Below are 20,167 nucleotides of genomic sequence, written 5' to 3'. Positions count from 1 at the left end.
GTGAAATAGCGTATCATATCACGGGGTTTGGATGCACCGGCGAAGTTTGCGCCAACTCTCAATCTGCGAAAGGGCAATGCACGGTACCAAAGAGGCTAGCAAGGATGGAAGGGTGAGAGTGTGTATAATCCATGGACTCAACATTAGTCATAAAGAACTCACATACTTATTGCAAAAATCTACAAGTCATCAAAAACCTCGGTACTATGCGCATGCTCCTAGGGGGCTAGATTGGTAGGAAAAGACCATCGCTCGTCCCCGACCGCCACTCATAAGGAATACAATCAAATAACAGCTCATGTTTCAAATTTGTTGCATAACGTTTGCCATACATGCATGCTACAAGACTTGAAAACTTCAACACAAGAATTTCTCAATTTCACAACTACTCAACTAGCACGACTTTGATATTATTACCTCCATATCTCAAAACAATAATCAAGCATCAAACTTCTCTTAGTATTCGAAACACTCTTAAGAAAATTTTACTAATCTTGAATACCTAGCATATTAGGATTTTAAGCAAATTACCATGCTATTAAGACTCTTAAAATAATCTAAGTGAAGCATGAGAGATCAATAGTTTCTATAAAACAAATACACCATCGTGCTCTAAAAGATATAGTGAAGTACTAGAGCAAAATTATATAACTCAAAAGATATAAGCGAAGCACATAGAGTATTCTAACAAATTCCAAATCATGTATGGCTCTCTCAAAAGGTGTGCACAGCAAGGATGATTGTGGTAAACTAACAAGCAAAGACTCAAATCATACAAGACGCTCCAAGCAAAACACATATCATGTGGCGAATAAAAATATAGCTCCAAGTAAAGTTACCGATAGAAGTAGACGAAAGAGGGGATGCCTTCTGGGGCATCCCCAAGCTTTGGCTTTTAGGTGTCCTTAGATTATTTTGGGGGTTTCATGGGCATCCCCAAGCTTAGACTCTTGCCACTCCTTGTTCCATAATCCATCAAATCTTTACACAAAACTTGAAAACTTCACAACACAAAATTTAAAGTAGAAAATCTCGTGAGTTCCGTTAGCGAAAGAAAATAAAAGATCACTTTAAGGTACTGTAATGAACTCATTCTTTGTTTATATTGGTGTTATACCTACTTTATTCCAACTTCTCTATGGTTTATGAACTATTTTACTAGCCATAGATTCATCAAAATAAGCAAACAAAACATGAAAAACAGAATCTGTCAAAAACAGAACAGTCTATAGTAATCTGTAACTGGCACAAGATCCTAACCCCAAAAGTTCTAAAATAAATTTATGGACGTGAGGTATTTATCTATTAATCATCTTCAAAAATAATTAACTAAATAGCACTCTCCAAATAAAAATGGCAGCAGTTCTCGTGAGCGCTAAAGTTTCTGTTTTTACAGCAAGTTCAACAAGACTTTCCCAAAGTCTTCCCAATGGTTCTACTTGGCACAAACACTAATTAAACACAAAAAAACAGAACCAAAACAGAGGCTAGATAAATTATTTATTACTAAACAGTAGCAAAAATCAAGGAATAAAAATAAAATTGGGTTGCCTCCCAACAAGCGCTATCGTTTAACGCCCCTAGCTAGGCATAACAAGCAAGAATAGATCTAGGTATTGCCATCTTTGGTTTTCAACTTTTTAGCGGAACCAAGATCAAATCCGGGAGGTTCTTTACGTTTCCCTTCATATTCTGAATTTTTAGATCTAATAAATCCAACCGCTTATTGCAAAGGGTAATCAACATATTCATGCGGTGAATATTTCCACTAATGTTCTTAAGAGGTTCAAGAGATTTTTGCAAGATTTTAGTAACTTCACAATTTTTTTCAAAAACTTGTGTCTCTTCCTAAGTAGGATGAGGCCCCTTTTGTTGAGGTAGTGTTCCCACAATACCTTCTATAATTTCAAGTGCAATATGGGGATCGATTTCAATAAAATTGCCTTTGGCAATGCAATCCAAGAGTGTCTATGAGACATATTTAATCCAACATAAAAATTGCGAAGCAAGATTCTCAGGTTATTTCAGAGGTACAATTATGATAAGACTCCATTATTCTTAACCAGGCATCTTTTAAGTTTTCTCCTAGTCTCTGTTTAAAGTGAAAGAGTTCGAACTCAGGAGTCAACAGAGAAGATAAGGGACTAGCCATAACGACAAGCAAACAAACTAACACACAAGCAAACAAAAAGCAAGCGAACAAAAGAGGCAAATAGAGAGGGAGGATAGAGAGAGAGAGAGGGCGAATAAAGCGGCAAGGGTGAAGTGGGGTGAGAGGAAAACGAGAGGCAAATGGAAAATAATGTAATGCGGGAGATAAGGGTATGTGATGGGTACTTGGTATGTTGACTTTTGCGTAGACCTCCCCGGCAACGGCGCCAGAAATCCTTCTTGCTACCTCTTGAGCACTGCGTTGGTTTTCCCCGAAGAGGAAGGGATGATGCAGTAAAGTAGCGTAAGTATTTCCCTTAGTTTTTGAGAACCAAGGTATCAATCCAGTAGGAGGCTACACGCGAGTCCCTCGCACCTGCACAAAAAAAATCCTCGCAACCAACACAAATAGGGGTTGTCAATCTCTATAGGGCCACTTACGAGAGTGAGATCTGATAGATATGATAAGATAATATTTTTGGTATTTTTATGATAAAGATGCAAAGTAAAATAAAGGCAAAGTAAATAGCAAAGGAAATAACTAAGTAGTAGGAGATCAATATGATAAAGATAGACCCGGGGGCCATAGGTTTCACTAGTGGCTTCTCTCAAGAGCATAAGTATTCTATGGTGGGTGAACAAATTACTATTGAGCCATTGACAGAATTGAGCATAGTTATGAGAATATCTAGGTATGATCATGTATATAGGCATCACGTCCGAGACAAGTAGACCGACTCCTGCCTGCATCTACTACTATTACTCCACTCATCGACCGCTATCCAGCATGCATCTAGAGTATTAAGTTAAAAACAGAGTAACGCCTTATGCAAGATGACATTATGTAGAGGGATAGACTCATGCAATATGAAGAAAATCCCATCTTGTTATCCTCGATGGCAACAATACAATACGTGCCTTGCTGCCCTTACTGTCACCGGGAAAGGACACCGCAAGATTGAACCCAAAGCTAAGCACTTCTCCCATTGCAAGAAAGATCAATCTAGTAGGCCAAACCAAACTGATAATTCGAAGAGACTTGCAAAGATAACCAATCATACATAAAAGAATTCAGAGAAGATTCAATATTATTCATAGATAGACTTGATCATAAGCGCATAATTCATCAATCTCAACAAACACACCGCAAAAAGAAGATTACATCGAATAGATCTCCACAAGAGAGGGGGCGAACATTGTATTGAGATCCAAAAAGAGAGAAGAAGTCATCTAGCTACTAACTATGGACCCATAGGTCTGAGGTGAACTACTCACACTTCATCGGAGGGGCTATGGTGTTGATGTAGAAGCCCTCCATGAACGATGCCCCCCTCCGACGGAGCTCCGGAACAGGCCCCAAGATGGGATCTCGTGGATACAAAAAGTTACGGCGGTGGAATTAGGGTTTTGGCTCCTGTTCTGATCGTTTGGGGATACGTGGATATATATATAGGAGGAAGAAGTACGTCGGTGGAGCAACAGGGGGCCCACGAGGGTCGGGGGCACGCCTGGTGGGGTAGGGCGCGCCCCGTACCTCGTGGCCTCCTGTTACGTGCCTTGACGTAGGGTCCAAGTCTCCTGGGTCTTATCTATTGAGAAAATCACGTTCCCGAAGGTTTCGTTCCGTTTGGACTCCGTTTGATATTCCTTTTCTTCGAAGCCCTAAAACAGGCAAAAAACAACAATTCTAGGCTGGGCCTCCGGTTAATAGGTTAGTCCCAAAAATAATATAAAAGTGGATAATAAAGCCCAATAATGTCCAGAACAGTAGATAATATAGCATGGAGCAATCAAAAATTATAGATACGTTGGAGACGTATCAATAGGATGGTATGCTCTTTTGAACATTTCGAGTGGCTTGACTTGGCACATGTTCACGCATGTAGTTGAAACAAAATCAACATAGCCTCTATGATATTTATGTTCATGGTGCATTATATCCTACTCATGCTTGCATTCGGTGTCAATTAATTTTAATGCATGTTCATGACTGTTGTCGCTCTCTAGCTGGTCTCTTCCCAGTCTTCTTCTAGCCTTCACCTGTACTAAGCGGGAATACTGCTTGTGCATCCAATCCCATAAACCCCAAAGTTGTTCCACATGAGTCCACCATACCTACCTATATACGGTATCTACCTGCCGTTCCAAGTAAATTTGTATGTGCCAAACTCTAAACTTTCAAATAAATATCCTGTTTTGTATGCTCGAATAGCTCATGTATCAACTAGGGTTGTCCATATCTTCCATGTTAGGCGGGTTATTCTCAAGAGGAGTGGACTCCGCTCCTCACTCACGAGAAAATGGCTGGTCACCGGGATGCCCAGTCCCATGCTTTATGCAAATCGAATCAAAATATTTGCAAACAAAGCTCCCCTTGGGACTCTTGTTAGTTGGAGGCACTCGTTGTTTCGAGCAAGCCATGGATTGATGCTTGTTGGTGGAGGGGGAGTATAAACTTTACCATTCTGTTTGGGAACCTCCTGTAATGTGTGTAGCATGGAACATATCGCCATCTCTTGGTTGTTATGTTGACAATGAAAGTATACCGCTCAAAATATCATTCATCTCTATTTCAAAACCGAGCTCTGGCACCTCTACAAATCCCTGCTTCCCTCTGCGAAGGGCCTATCTATTTACTTTCATGTTGAGTCATCATCCTCTTATTAAAAAGCACCAGTTGGAGAGCACCGCTGTCATTTGCATTCATTACTGTTAGTTTACATTGAGTATGACTTAACTAGATCTCTTTTACCATGAATTACAATGTCTAGTCAGTCCTTGATCTTTAAAGGTGCTCTGCATTTATGTTTTGCGGTCTCAGAAAGGGCTAGCGAGATACCATCATGTTATATTATATTATGATTGTTTTGAGAAAGTGTTGACATCCGAGATTTCTTATTATTGCTCGCTAGTTGATTGTGCCATTGATATGAGTAAACATGAGACCTAAGCGTATGGTTAGTTCATAATCTTTGCTGAAAACTTGAATGTTGGCTTTACAAATTTACAACAACAAGAGCAAACAGAGTTTGTGAAAGTTTTTCTTTATCACTTTCAGTTTATCAACTGAATTGCTTGAGGACAAGCAAAGGTTTAAGCTTGGGGGAGTTGATACGTCTCAGTCATATCTACTTTTCCAAACACTTTTGCCCTTGTTTTGGACTCTAACTTGCCTGATCTGAATGGAACTAACCCGGACGGACGCTGTTTTCAGCAGAATTGCTATGGTGTTATTTTTGTGCACAAACAAAAGTTCTCGGAATGACCTGAAACTCAACGGAGCATCTTTTTGGAAATAATAAAAAATACTGGCAAAATATCAAGGCTAGGGGGCCCACACCCTAGCTAGCCACGAGGGTGGGGGGCGCGCCTGCCCCCCTGGGCGCGCCCCCCTACCTCGTGGGCCACCTGGAGCTCCTCCGACCTCAACTCCAACTCTATATATTCACTTTCGGGGAGAAAAAAAATAAGGGAGAAGGATTCATCACGTTTTACGATACAGAGCCGCCACCAAGCCCTAAAACCTCTCGGGAGGGTTGATCTGGAGTCCGTTCGGGGCTCCGGAGAGGGGAATCCGTCGCCATCGTCATCATCAACCATCCTCCATCACCAATTTCATGATGCTCACCGCCGTGCGTGAGTAATTCCATCATAGGCTTGCTAGACGGTGATGGGTTGGATGAGATTTATCATGTAATCAAGTTAGTTTATTAGGGTTTGATCCCTAGTATCCACTATGTTCTGAGATTGATGTTGCTATGACTTTGCTATGCTTAGTGCTTGTCACTAGGGCCCGAGTGCCATGATTTCAGATCTGAACCTATTATGTTTTCATGAATATATGTGAGTTCTTGATCCTATCTTGCAAGTCTATAGTCACCTACTATCTTGAGGAGTTCATGTATTCACTATGTGTTAATGCTTTGGTCCGGTACTCTATTAAAATGAGGCCTTAATATCCCTTAGTTTCCGCTAGGACCCCGCTGCCACGGGACGGTAGGACAAAAGATGTCATGCAAGTTCTTTTCCATAAGCACGTATGACTATATTCGGAATACATGCCTACATTACATTGATGAATTGGAGCTAGTTCTGTGTCACCCTAGGTTATGACTGTTAAATGATGAACCACATCCGGCATAATTCTCTATCACCGATCCATTGCCTACGAGCTTTCCATATATTGTTCTTCGCTTATTTACTTCTCCGTTGCTATTGTTACAATCACTACAAAATACCGAAAACATTACTTTTGTTATCATTACCTTTTGCTACCGTTACCACTACTATCATATTACTTTGCTACTAAATACTTTGCTGTAGATATTAAGTTTCCAAGTGTGGTTGAATTGACAACTCAGCTGCTAATACTTGAGAATATTCTTTGGCTCCCCTTGTGTCGAATCAATAAATTTGGGTTGAATACTCTACCCTCGAAAATTGTTGTGATCCCCTATACTTGTGGGTTATCACGCGGCCACCCCTTGAGGCCTCTCTCTCCTTTCCCCTAAAGCCCATTAAGGCCCATTACTCTCCTGGGGGGTTCCGGTAACCTCCCGGTACTCCTGAAAAATACCTGAAACACTTCGGAAACATTCCAGTGTCTGAATATAACCTTCCAATATATCGATCTTTATGTCTCAACCATTTCGAGACTCCTCGTCATGTCCGTGATCTCATTCGGGACTCCGAAGAAACTTTGGTTCATCAAAAACACGAAACTCATAATACAAACCGTCATCGAGCGTTAAGCGTGCGGACCCTACGGGTTCGAGAACTATGTAGACATGACCAAGACACATCTGCGGTTAATAACTAATAGTGGAACCTGGATGCTCATATTGGCTCCTACATATTCTACGAAGATCTTTATCGGTCAAACCGCATAACAACATACGTTGTTCCCTTTGTCATCGATATGTTACTTGCCCAAGATTCGATCGTCGATATCATCATACCTAGTTCAATCTCGTTATTGGCAAGTCTCTTTACTCATTCCGTAATGCATCATTCCATAACTAATCATTAGTCACATTGTTTGCAAGACTTATAGTGATGTGCATTACCGAGAGGGCCCCGAGATACCTCTCCGAAATATGGAGTGACAAATCCTAATCTCGATCTATGCCAACTCAACAAACACCATTGGAGATGCCTGTAGAGCATCTTTATAATCACCCAGTTATGTTGTGATGTTTAATAGCACACTAAGTGTTCCTCCGATATTCGGGAGTTGCATAATCTCATAGTCATAGGAACATGTATAAGTCATGAAGAAAGCAATAGCAATAAACTAAACGATCATAGTGCTAAGCTAACGGATGGGTGTTGTCCATCACATCATTCTTTAATGATGTGATCATGTTCATCAAATGACAACACATGTCTATGGCTAGGAAACATAACCATATTTGATTAACGAGCTAGTCATGTAGAGGCATACTAGGGTCACTCTGTTTGTCTATGTATCCACACATGTACTAAGTTTTCGGTTTCATACAATTCTATCATGAATAACAAACATTTATCATGATATAAGAAAATATAAATAACAACTTTATTATTGCCTCTAGGGCATATTTCCTTCAATAGGAATAGTAATAGTAGCAATTTGATAGTGATTATAACATCAGCAACAATGATAGTAAGTTGGCAAAGATCAATATGAGAAAAGCGAAGGCACTGAATCAGTGATAGATGACATTCATCATATAACAGTCACAACCTAGGGAGATACACAATAGCTCCAATTCATCAATGTAATGTAGGCATGTATTCCGTAAATAGGCATCCATGCTTATAATAAGAACTTGCATGGCATCTTTTGTCCTACCCTCCCGTGGTAGTGGGGTCCATAAGGAAACCTAAGGAATATTAAGGCCTCCTTATTATAGAGAACCAGAACAAAGCATTAACACATAGTGAATATATGAACTCCTCGGTCATCACCATAGTGAATCCCAATTGCTGTCACTTTAGGGTCTGCGGATCGTAACACGTAATAGGTGCATACAACTTGCAAGATAGGTTCCAAAACAAACTTATATTTGTGAAAACATAATAGATTCACATCCGAGATCATGGAACTCGGGCCCTAGTGACAAGCATTAAGCATAGCAAAGTCATAGCAACATCAATCTCAGAACATAGTGGATACTAGGGACCAAACCCTAACAAATTGAATCGATCACCACCCAACAAGCCTACGAAGGAATTAGTCACTCCCGATGGTGAGCATAATGAAGTTGTTGATGAAGAAGGGTTGGTGATGATAATGGCGATGAATCCCCCTCTCCGGAGCCCCAAACGAACTCCAGAACATCCCTCCCGATGAAGAACATGACGTGGCGGCGGCTCCTTATAGGAAAATGTGATGAAACTTCTTCTCATATTTTTTTCTTGATAAAAAGGATTTTATATCGCTGGAATTAGGTTAGACGGCCACCTGTGGATCCCACAAGGTAACAAGGCACGCCCTATTGCCTTGTTGGCAACAGGTGGCCCCCTTCTGGTGGTTCTTTGTTCCAGTATTTTTATTTTATTCGATGACAAATCTCTAGAAAGATTCGTCCGATTCTAAGAACTTTTATTTCTGCACAAAAACAACACCATGGTAGTTTTGCTGAAAACAACGCCAATCCAGGTTAGTCTCATTCAAATCATGCAAATTAGCGTCCAAAACAAGAGCAAAACTGTTTGTAAAAGTAGATATGATGGAGACATATCATATGGTTTTTTCGTGAATCAAAGAAATATGCAAAAACGGGAACTGGCACTGAGCATTGAGTTAATAAGTTAGTTCCCAAAAATGATATAAAATGGCATATAAAGTATACATGATTGACAATATAGTAGCATGAAACAATAAGAAATTATAGATACATTGAAGACGTATCAAGTAACAAAACTAGTCCTTGTTTGGAATTGTAGATATCAACGAGTACAACGTCTGTGTGTGGGGGGTGGGGGTGCAATAACTTGTACACTAAGTCGCTAGAAATTTGGGTGGCCGATCTCGATGGGGTGTGTCCAAGATTGGGTCTAATCTAGGTCTAATAACTATATTCTTGACTCCATCCTCTTAGATGTAAAAGTAGAAGTTGTCCCTCCTAATCTCGGCACTCTGCTATTGATACCCATCCTTGGGTCGGTTTGGACACCTTCCTCCCTTATGTATTCTAGTCAGATGCGGCTTCACCTTCAATCAGTTGGTCCTTAGGCCTTGTACAATGTAGGGTGCTTAGGAGAGGTGCTTGGAGAAATAAACCAAGATTTTCTTAAGCACCGGTGCTTATTTGTACAGGATAGACGCTTAACTAGGCGTCTCTCCTATAGCAATAGGCACCAGTGCTTCAAAAAACACGGTTTATTTTTCTAAGCACCTCTCTAAGCATCTAGCATTGTACAAGGCCTTACCTTCCTCTTATGATCTCTTGGCTTAGTACACCTTGATTTCTCCTTTATTTATGGTCTTCAATGGTAGTCCTTTTAGGCATTTATCTTTTTGGGCCAGGACTCCTCGAGGAACCAGATCATGGGTTCGGTTGACTTGCTTGGGCCGTGAGTGCTGTGAGGAAGGGCCCAAATTGGCATATCACCAACAGACCATGAAACTTATCACGCACATGACACAATGTCCGACCCAACTACCCATTGGGGAATCAACACAAAACTAGTGATGGATTCCGCCTTACTACCATAGTACCTTGTCATATATTTAGTATTTATCAAAAATTTAATTGACACCACCGTATACCAAGCAGTACAAAAGGCCTCGCCCCTTACCCCTCGATGCTGCCTCAATCCTAGCCTCTCCCCTCAAGCCTCGTCGCAAACTATCCCTTCTCTATGTAGTACCTCCATCTCATGCCTATTCACAACATCACCTCCACTACTATCGAAGTTGTAGTGAACTCACTTCTTCGTCGAATTTTCATAGGATCCACTCTCTTAGTTTATTATGTCAGTGCTAAGTAGGTGAACCCACAACCATGGTCATGAGCGCAGGGTGGACGACCACATGGAAGATAGTCACGAAAATTCGATTAATGAGTTCATGGGGGATCAACTCGGTGATGATTAGGTCTTTGAGTTTAAGATGGCTAATCCCATGGCGGATCAGTTCAATGATAAACATGTTATGGAGTTAAAGGACACTGCCTCTAGTATCTTCGACAACCACAAACTCGGTGAGTTCTCTCCTATTTTTTCATCTTTGTATTCATACAATCTTTATTGTGATGGCCTTTCATAGAGGCGTCGAATAGTAAATTCAATGATGATGAATAAGTGAAATAGGTCTGTCATAGAGGGTTTTCTAGAGCACTAGAAAACCTATTAAATCCAATTCTTGCATTTTATCGGTTTCCACCCATTGTTTTCAATCTTCTAAAACTTGGAATGTCAATGTTGGCGATACAACCAGTTGCATTGGCGATCCATTGGGTGAGATCATGTCGTGCCTTCCTTCATCCATTTCGAGTCATGAAATCTCGGATTGACTCTCTTGCTCCCCAGACAAAATGTGATAAGGAGTTGATCCCTTGGTGAATTCCACTAAGATCCTAGTTCTATACCTAACATCGACCTTCTCGTGACCAACGGGGGACTAGAATCATGTATCTCTTCTTGCAAGTATAGGGAGGAATAATTAGGTTTTGTCTTGTAGCATGAAATCAGTTAGGGTGTATCATAAGTTTGCCTCAGTTCTTCCTCACAATAATGATGTTGAAGATCTGGTTGCCTCCTCGGCTCGTTGTCTACTCTGGGCGATGAGATTTTTTTTCATGTTTGTTGATGGATTCTTTGCCCTCTAAGAGACTAGCAAGTGAGAAAAATCAATCATGGATTTGGATATGGGGTGGTGGTTTAAAGACGATGGATCTAGTAATATTCTACTATCTCATCCACGAGATGTGGTGGACCCCGATCCAGGTTAATATGGGTTGTTTCCTGACAAGTGTGTCATAGTGACACGTGCATCGTTTCTTGTGGTGTGTCTATTCTTGGTCTCTCAAAGCCTCATTGGTGATGGTACTTTCATAATTTTGGCAATGGTGGAGGCTTTGCTTCTCTTCCAGTGAGCACCTCAATGAAGACCAAGGTTGGTGGTAGTAGTAGGATTTGGTGTGTGAAAGGACCCTAGGCCCCTAACTATATTTTCCTTGGAGATTTTCCTGTAGAATTTCTGCTACACTTTTCTTCTCCCAGCCTATTTAGCAACTTTTAGTGTGTTCTTACCTATACCGTGTATTTTAGTCAATGAAGATGCAATTACTATGAAAAAATCTGATCATTTGGAACCCAAACCATTTCATCTCGAACATTGGCACGAGTGCACACTTACCAAACCCCTCCAACCTATCCTTAGCCATTGTATATCCAAAGATGGTTCATTTGAAAAGCTCAGTAGACTCAAACACATGGATCCATTGAAATCCAAAGATGGCACAACCATGAATGCAAATCCAAAGATGGGATCGTAAGAAATAAAAACCCCAAACACAATATGGCATTCACCCGCAAAAAAAGACAATATGAAATTAAATGAAAATCCAAAGATGAGATAATATTAGATAAAAACATTAAGTAAAAAAGAAATCAAAATATGGCATAACATTAAATGGAATTCCATAGATGGCCCAACATTAAATGAAATTACATAGATGGCATAACATTAAGTAAAAAAAAATCAAAATATGGCATATCAATAAATAATATCCAAAGATGGCACAACAAAAAATTAAAAAAGCAAAAAAATTAAAAAATTCCAAGGATGGCACAAAATCATTAAAATCCAAATAAATCATAACATTAAATGAAATTCCAAAGATGGCATAGCATGAAATGAAATATATAGATGGCATATCATTAAATGAATTCCAAAGATAGCATGAGATTAAATGAAATTTATAAATGGCATATCATTGAATGAAAATTTATAAATGGCATATCATTAGATGAATTCCAAAATGGCATAACATTATATGAAATTCCATGAATGTAATAACATTAAGTGAAAGGTCCAAAATGGAATATGACTAAATAAAAATCCGAATATGACACAACAAAAAGTGAAAATAGAAAAAAAAACAAAGATGGTGTGACAATAAATAAAATCCAAACATGAAAAACAAAAAATAAAAAAATAAAAATGGCAAACATTGAATGGAAAACAAAATTAGGCAGAAAAAATAACCACATCATTTGGACACATCCACGATGAACACTCAAGGAAATTCAAAAAATTTCTAAGGATACACGTAGTTGATACATATGTAAGCATCCTGAAAATAAAGTACCACGTAATAGATCTAAAAGAAAATATCTTCTCAGAAATAATGCACTAGGCCCCCTGGACTACATGATAATCATAAACCCTAGTGTCAAGACCACAAGAGTGACGAAAGATTATTGTGAGTAGTTCATGTGAATTCTATGTCTTTGTATGGTCTTCCTTGAAAACTCATCCCGCCCCCTCCCCTATATAAGCAATGGGACTGTGCATATTCTTTTCTCCATTCTGAATCCTCTTGTGGCTCTTCTTTTGTTGTAGATTTCCATTAAAAAAAATCTTTGAAGTCAATCTTCTTGAATAGGTTTGTTCAATTTTTGAGTAGTTTATACGGAAATACATGCGGAATCTGGAGGCTATTCGTTGTGCTAATCGCTAGTATTTCTCGTGTTTTAGGGATGGAGTAGTTTGCTCGGTCACTTGGAGGGGAGTTTTCTGTTTGTTTGCGTGTGTGTTTGTGTTGGTCTTTTTCTTTTGAGGCGAAATGAAAGGAGCCATGTCGTCTGGAGCGGATGAGACGAAGTATGGCGCAGGCATGAGCAGGAGCCCACTCCAGCCTCAGCTACAACCCATCGTTGGCGCCCGCCTGACCGCTGGCCACCAAGGTGGAGCTTCCTACTACTCTGCACCACGCCCGTCCGGGCCCGTGGCCGGCACTGAGCACGCGCACGCCATAGGTGTGAGCTCTAAGCCACCCAAGAGGAAGCGTGGCCGCCCGCGAAAGAACACCCCGGAGGGCACCCTGCCGACAACTATCTTTCCGGCGCCATATCCTACTGGCGCCGCTGCTTTGCTGGCACCTGCTCTGCCCTCGAGCTCCACGTTGGGATTGCGCCTGGGCGTTGGGAGCCCCCATGCGCTACCAGCACTGCCATCACCGCTACCACCACTACCACCACCACCACCACCACCACCACCTATAGACCATGGAACACATCCAGTCAAGCAGGCGAGGGTATGGCCGCCGAGCTCCATGGCCAGCAAGAAGCAGCGACAGATGGCAGTAGCAGGTATATATTGTTCTTGCTTGCACTTAGAGCTCATGCCATCATCGCAAGTAGAGTAGCAAAAGGTGCATAGATGGATATGGTGGTATCTTAGTCCTAATACTCGTATATACAAATGACCACCGCAGGCTGACCTGATAAGCATGGAATTATCCATGTCGACTATTCAGTAAGGGTTGCCACTTGTTTGTCATAAAAACAGAGCTTTTTTGTAGATGTATTAAATATATTAAAATATCATATAGGTGTTATTTCATTGCAATCATTCATATTGTGTTTTTATTCCTTCCAGAAGTATAACCGGAGCTTTGAAATTATATTTGTAGGATGTTACATGTTAGTTTAGTTCAGAGACCAATGTTATATTCAGTTTGCCAACATTAAGTACATTTCGCGTTTCTAAAATGAAATGGATTTTTTTTGTAGGGCCTGCTGCGACTGGATTAATTCCTAAGGTTATCACAGTCCAAGGTGGAGAGGTAATTTGTCCCACCCTGATGATGCTCCAAGAGACATAGCAGTGCTCTAACAACAATTTATCATAGTATCTAGATACTAGCTATTAAAATATGTAATTGAAATGGTTCCTTTAAAAAAGATGCTAATAATGGATCCATGGTTTCAGGATGTAACAACAAAAATCCTCTCCTATTGTGGGAATGGGTTGGCAGTTCATATCTTCTCTGCCCATGGTGCAGTGCGCAATGTGACACTGCAGCACGCAAATTCTCCTCATGAAAGGGTCGTTTATGAGGTTCGCTCCATTGTTTTAGCTTGGAAACTGTACATTAGAAATCCCTTTTTGCTGGTGTGCTTTAGAAATATACTTAAGGTCCAGCCAAACTAGAGAACAATAAGGAAAACTGAAATGTGGGCAGTAGTTATTTTTTTTTCATAATTATTTTCTTTACCAGCATATTGCTATCAAAACACACCGTTTTGTAGTTCTGGTTTTCTGTAAAGGAAATGTTATTGTTTGACCTCTAGATTTATTTCCAAATCTGAACAATATCTAATTATATGCACTCAATATGCAGGGTTGTTTTCGCATCCTCTCTTTGTCTGGCTTGTATGTGCCATCCAAAACTAATGAACTGAGCACTCGAAAGGGTGGATTGGGCATTTCGTTTTCTAGTCCCGATGGCCGCGTCTTCGGCGGTGGGTCAGCAGGACCTCTGATTGCAGCTTCACCTGTTCAGGTTACCATCTTTCACTGGGAGTAACATGTTTCTAAAAGACAAAGAACTTTATATCATAGTATGTTAATAGCTCTCACTGCATCTTGCTCTGTTTTTTGAAGTAAGTAAAGGCTATATGTGCTTCCTATATTTGGAAAACTGTGATACCAATGTTCTGCCATATAATTTACATTCTATACATATTAATAGTCCTATGTAAAATCATTATGTGTTTCTTTTTATATGTAGCTTATTTGGAAAATGACATAGCTTTACGAAATACCCATCTATTGCTAGGGAGAACCTTGTGCTTTGTCTTAATACTTTGATTTTTTTTTCGCAGGTGGTCATTGGAACGTTTCTATCCGACTAGAAAAAGGAGGACAAATAGGCTCCAAGAGGTGGTCCGAATGGATCATCAAGTGATCCAGGATGCCCACCAAACTAGAGTGTCATTCAAAGATTCAACACCAGATTCTTGTTTCCAAATAAGAGCCAGCTTATATTCCTAGCTTTTCGCTCCTAGCTTCAAATTGATACTCTTTTCTAGTATTTCCAAATGCTTAGTTTTCGCTCCTTGTTCGCTCCAAATGCTTAGCATTCCGCTCTTAGCTCGCTCCCAATGCTTAGCTTTCTGCTCCAGGCCGTTTTACTTTTCGGTCTTAGCTTGCTCCAAGTGTTAGGTTTTCAATACTAGATCCAAATGCTCAGCTTTTATCCTATCTCCAGCTTACTTGCTCTGATGATTTTGTAACTGGATGATGCTTTGTGATAATATAGTTATGAAATTTCAAGGTCATATTGCACACATCTGATCAGTCAAAACGTAAAAATGCCATTCTCAAGGGTAACCAGTATCCCAAAACTATGGTACCCTTTCTTTGGAACAAAGGAATTTTGCAACAATTGCCAGAACTCTAAATTCCTACTTAGTTAATTCCTTTTCTTCCAAACGATGCGCAGCTATCATACCGCTTGTATGCCTTATGCCTTGTTTGATACATCCAGTTTGCATGTAGAATTAGTTTCCCATTTAAGGAAATCAATATGTATCTCACACAACTGGTTGAGCAGAGCAATATCTGCTCTATGTATATAGCTGTCGACCAATCTGTATCTCACACAACTGGTTGAGCAGAGCAATAACTACTACTGTAGACGACAGTGACAAGTTGGCAAGGACGATGACAGTGATGTCCTATCGAATTGGTTTCAAACAAGGTCGATGGATCGGTCGATACTCAACACACCCTGAAAATAAATCGAAATATGAGGGATAGAGAGAGAGATAAACGAAATGTCTGAAGTTGTCATGCACACGGAAAAGAACAATGTAATACTTTGGTATTCTTACAGCATTGTGGGCTACAACCTGAATTTTATTCAAAAAATTTACCATAGGTGGAATCAAATATACCACACGCGCATGAAAAAACAAAAATGCAGTAAGCTGTGTCCAGGCGCATTAACCTCACCATGCTCAGAACTCTGCTCTCGGTAAAAACAAAAACTAATTTTCTGCTGATGGAATGAAACTTTCAGCAGAATAACGAAACTCAAGTGCTCAACTCACTGCAAGAACAGCCACATCTGTCTGTCATCTAAGAGAAAATGCAGCTAGCAACATTGAAGTAGTGGCCATTATCAACACATTACAGACTAATGTCACTGCATCATTGTTCAAACAGTTTTGGAATTTTAGAACCGTGATGCCAACTCAAATAGGTTTCTTACTGTCAGGAGAACAAACCAAGTTTAGCTGGAACACAACAACTACTGGGTTTTCCTGAACCAGTATGTCAACGGAAGGAACTGAGTTCTAATGTCATCGTGTCCGGGGCCAACTCAAATAGGTTTCTTACTGTCAGGACCCCTAGCAGAAACACAACAACTACTGGGTTTTCCTGAACCAGTATGTCAACAGAAGGAACTGAGTTCTAATGTCATCGTGTCCGGGGCGGCGACACTTTTGAAGGCGACTTCTAGGGGTCCCGGCTCTGGTATCTCTCTACTCTGCATCGACATCCGCGTACCGCAGCGCCGCGTGGGCTGAATTAGCAGAAAAATAGTTAAGCAATTAGGCATCATGTGTCATAGGTACTGCAACAAGTCTAAATGAGATGATCAAAAAAGAAAGCATATGTGCAAAACCTCAAAACAATGTAATGTGTTACAGTAGGCTGAAAAACAGAAATCATTATCCTCTCTGTGAATCTGAGCTAGGCAGTCCGGTTTTGGAGTTCAGAAGTTTTCCACTAGCGGCATATATATGATATTAAATTGAACAACTGAATCATCTGAATCTAAGCACCGTGTGGCATCAAAACTAATAGTTTCCATATCATAGTTCAGTGTGGATTTTAGACTTATGAAATGACTTTCACCCCAACAAACTAGCCTCAGACAACCTTCTAGCATAATGTGGTGCCTGTTGAACATCTACTGATTTAATTCAGCAACTTTTACTATGTGTATAATCCTAAAGCAGTTCAGATTCCTAACTGAAACAGATTAGCAGCAAAAGTTTCCGTAAACAAACTGTTTTTCAGACTACTCGTTTCGATTCAAACACTGTTTTCCAAGCACGGGCAGATTAGCACTCAACTGACATGAAACCCAAAACATCCGATCCGGACAAGTTCAAGACTGGTGCAAATAAGAGTTTCTTGCCAAAGGAGAAGAGTAGGAAGTTGAGGATATGGAGGGGCTCTCACGAGGCGTCCCGGCGACGACGACGACGATGTGGAAGCTCTGGCGGTTGCTGGGCAGGTCGACGATGAGTGGGAAAAGCCGGCCATCACGTGTGGGGAGGCACATGACAAGGTCGGCGACGCCCAAGACTTGGACAGCGTTCAGCAGCCTGGCCAGCTCCTCCCTCAGGCGGAAGACGGATCTCCCCCTGAACATGTGCCAGCCGCCGGTGATGGGGTCCCCGTGGATGTCCCGCCACATGTATACGATCTCCCGCGACAGCAACATGGTGGCAGTGGGGAGGGTAAGCTGCAGTTCGAGTCCCAAGTCCCAACATTGTCAGGAGATCAAATGCGAATTTGAGACGCGGAAGCCAAAGAAAGCGCAAATTTGGCAAGAACAGAGCCAAGAATTGCTCCCAGGCGAATGAAATTAAAAAGATTTGCGATCTCCGCGGTCATATTCCGATGCACGTTAACGACATCCAATCCAAGAACCCAGCTCGCGCAAATTCGACCGGGAAGAATCGAGAAGCGGGCATGGCGGACTCACCCTAGTCGAACGTGGAAGGGGAGGCATGGTCTCCCTGGCGGGGATGGGCTCCACGACCCAGTGCATCATCGTGCTCATGTCGTAGATGCCGTTGATGTAGCCGACGCTGGCGCCGTTGTTCCAGGGGAGGTACTTCCCATTGGCGCGGAGGCTGCCGCCGTTGAAGTGTTGGAGCAGGACGTCGTCCTCGAATTCCGTCCGGACGGCCAGCCAAAATACTGCTTCCGCCTCAGGATGGTTGTAGCTGCGCTGCTCGACGCGGTGCCCACGGTGGCCTAGCGGTGCCGGCGCGCCCGTGCCGGCGAGGTACCGGCCGTAGGCGGCGCTGTGGAGGAGCAGGAACGGCACCCGCGCGTGGGGGGGCTGGTACAAGTGCACTGCCCAAGCCGCGTTCATCGACGCCCGGCGGTGGTGGAGGGAGACGCCTTGTCCGTCTTCGTCGGCGTGCAGGTACGTGCCGAGCTCGCGGCTCCGCAGCCGCACGTGGTGGCCGTGGTGGAACTGCTCCATGGGTCGCTTGAGATGGACCTCTGCAGAGCAGAGGAGGTGGGCTCTGCGCGGTGGAGACGGAGAGTGGGTTCTTGGTTTCTTGGCGCTCCGGCGACGGGGGGAAGAGGAGCAGCGAAAGCTGTTGGTTGCGACGGTTACGTTCGGGCGCCAAGGCTGAATATTTCAAGGTGCCTGACGGCGTCGCTGGGCTCAGCTTTCGGCACTAGGTGGGCTTGTGGGCCGTTAGCTAGGAAATGTAATATCTGTTTCTCGGTTAAGCTAAAAAGGCCCAATGTCTCAAGGAAAAGCTAAAAAGGCCCGTTTCTCTAAAATAAAAGGCTAAAAAAAGCACAGCCGCCGTCGAGGTTCATCGTTTGGGAACTAACCAGGGGTGACAGCGCAAGGCTGTAGCGGACACAGACCCAAGCAAGTGGTGCGCTAGGTTCTAGGAGGTGAAGCCTACGGTGGCGCAAAACTAATTGGTGCATTAGTGATTGTGAGCAAGGTTTTGGTTATCGAATGGGGCATTTTTACCGAGCGGGGCAGGTAAACGTGGTTACCACGGTTACCGCAAAACTGTGAGCAAATTTTGAACGAATGTCAAACGAAATTTATAATTTATTTTTGAATTTAAATTCTTTCAAAATAGATATAGATAGCACTTGAACTTATATTTGTCTTAAAAAGGCTACTAGCTTAGTGGAACTTTGTCTACGCGTGCGTTGTGAGGTGCTGCCATACTTTACTGTACATTGAGCATATTCAACAAATTCAAAAATATTGATTTTTTTGGCTCGAAATGACCATTATTGAGGGGAGCCAAAATATGTGGTAACCATGGTAAATCTTGAAATTTCAAGCGGTAACCAAAACCCTGGTTGTGAGACATGGTGGACAGCAGTGCATAACTGTGCCGAAAAAAAACACTTGCAAGCAGTCATATTTTGCACTGTTTGGGGTTCTGCGAGATTGGGTTGCAAGAGGATACCAAGCACTATAGGCGAGCAAATGATCAATTTGTAGTGTTTAGGGGCGGCATTTCGTTCAAAGAAGTACAATATTGGTCTTGCTTGAAAGATACGGTTGCGTGGAGTTTGAAAACTCAAATTATTCATAAATTAGACCTTGCATTCTAATAAATTTATAAGCATTTCGAATTCCGAAGAAAATTTTTAAATGCCAGAATGATTGACGTAGGAAATAGAATATGGTGGGAGACAAAGAATCTAGCAAATTACTTCTCTTGCACCTGTCAAATTGTCTCTCCCGTGTCATAACAAACAGAGTGATGCTTGGAGCATGATGACATAATATAGAAAAGCGAAGACCAAATAATATGTTTGAACCCTGTCGTTTTACCCTTATTAGCAACAATAGAAATATGTGCCTTGCAACTCCTCCTATCATGGAGTAAGGACATCGCAAGATTGAACCTACTACCAAGCGCCTCCCCCACTAAAGATAAATAAATATAATTGGCCAAAGAATATAGATAGATCAGAGAGAAGGCAATAAAATCACACATAATAAATCTGAGAAAAGACTCAATTACTTTCAGTGAATAATCTGATCATAAACCCACAATTCATCGGATCCCAACAAACACACCGCAAAGATTACATCGAATGGATCTCTGAAGGTATCATTGTATTGAAGATCAGAGAGAGAGAGAGAGAGAGAGAGAGAGACCTAGCTACTGCTATGGACCTGTAGGTCCCGTGGGAACTACTCACACATCATCATGGAGGCAGCTAGGTTGATGAAGATGGCCTCTGTGATTGATTCCCCCTTTGGCAGAGTACCGT

The 20,167-nt window shown here is 41.6% G+C and overlaps 1 protein-coding gene across 1 annotated transcript; it reads right to left on the bottom strand.

The window, feature by feature from the left end:
* Positions 1–16,354: 16,354 nt before the first annotated feature.
* LOC125519930 lies at positions 16,355–17,620 on the bottom strand. The gene is made up of 2 exons (XM_048684707.1): positions 17,345–17,620; positions 16,355–16,679 (listed from the first exon to the last, which is right to left on the bottom strand). Exons 1-2 carry the CDS (start codon positions 17,607–17,609, stop codon positions 16,639–16,641), a joined length of 306 nt encoding a protein of 101 aa, XP_048540664.1. The 5' UTR covers positions 17,610–17,620; the 3' UTR covers positions 16,355–16,638.
* Between the last annotated feature and the right edge of the window lie 2,547 nt (positions 17,621–20,167).

The sequence above is a fragment of the Triticum urartu genome, chromosome 7 (assembly GCF_003073215.2).
Source record: "Triticum urartu cultivar G1812 chromosome 7, Tu2.1, whole genome shotgun sequence".
NCBI classification, from domain to species: Eukaryota; Viridiplantae; Streptophyta; class Magnoliopsida; order Poales; family Poaceae; genus Triticum; species Triticum urartu.
This window is presented reverse-complemented; position numbering and strand designations above follow the sequence as displayed.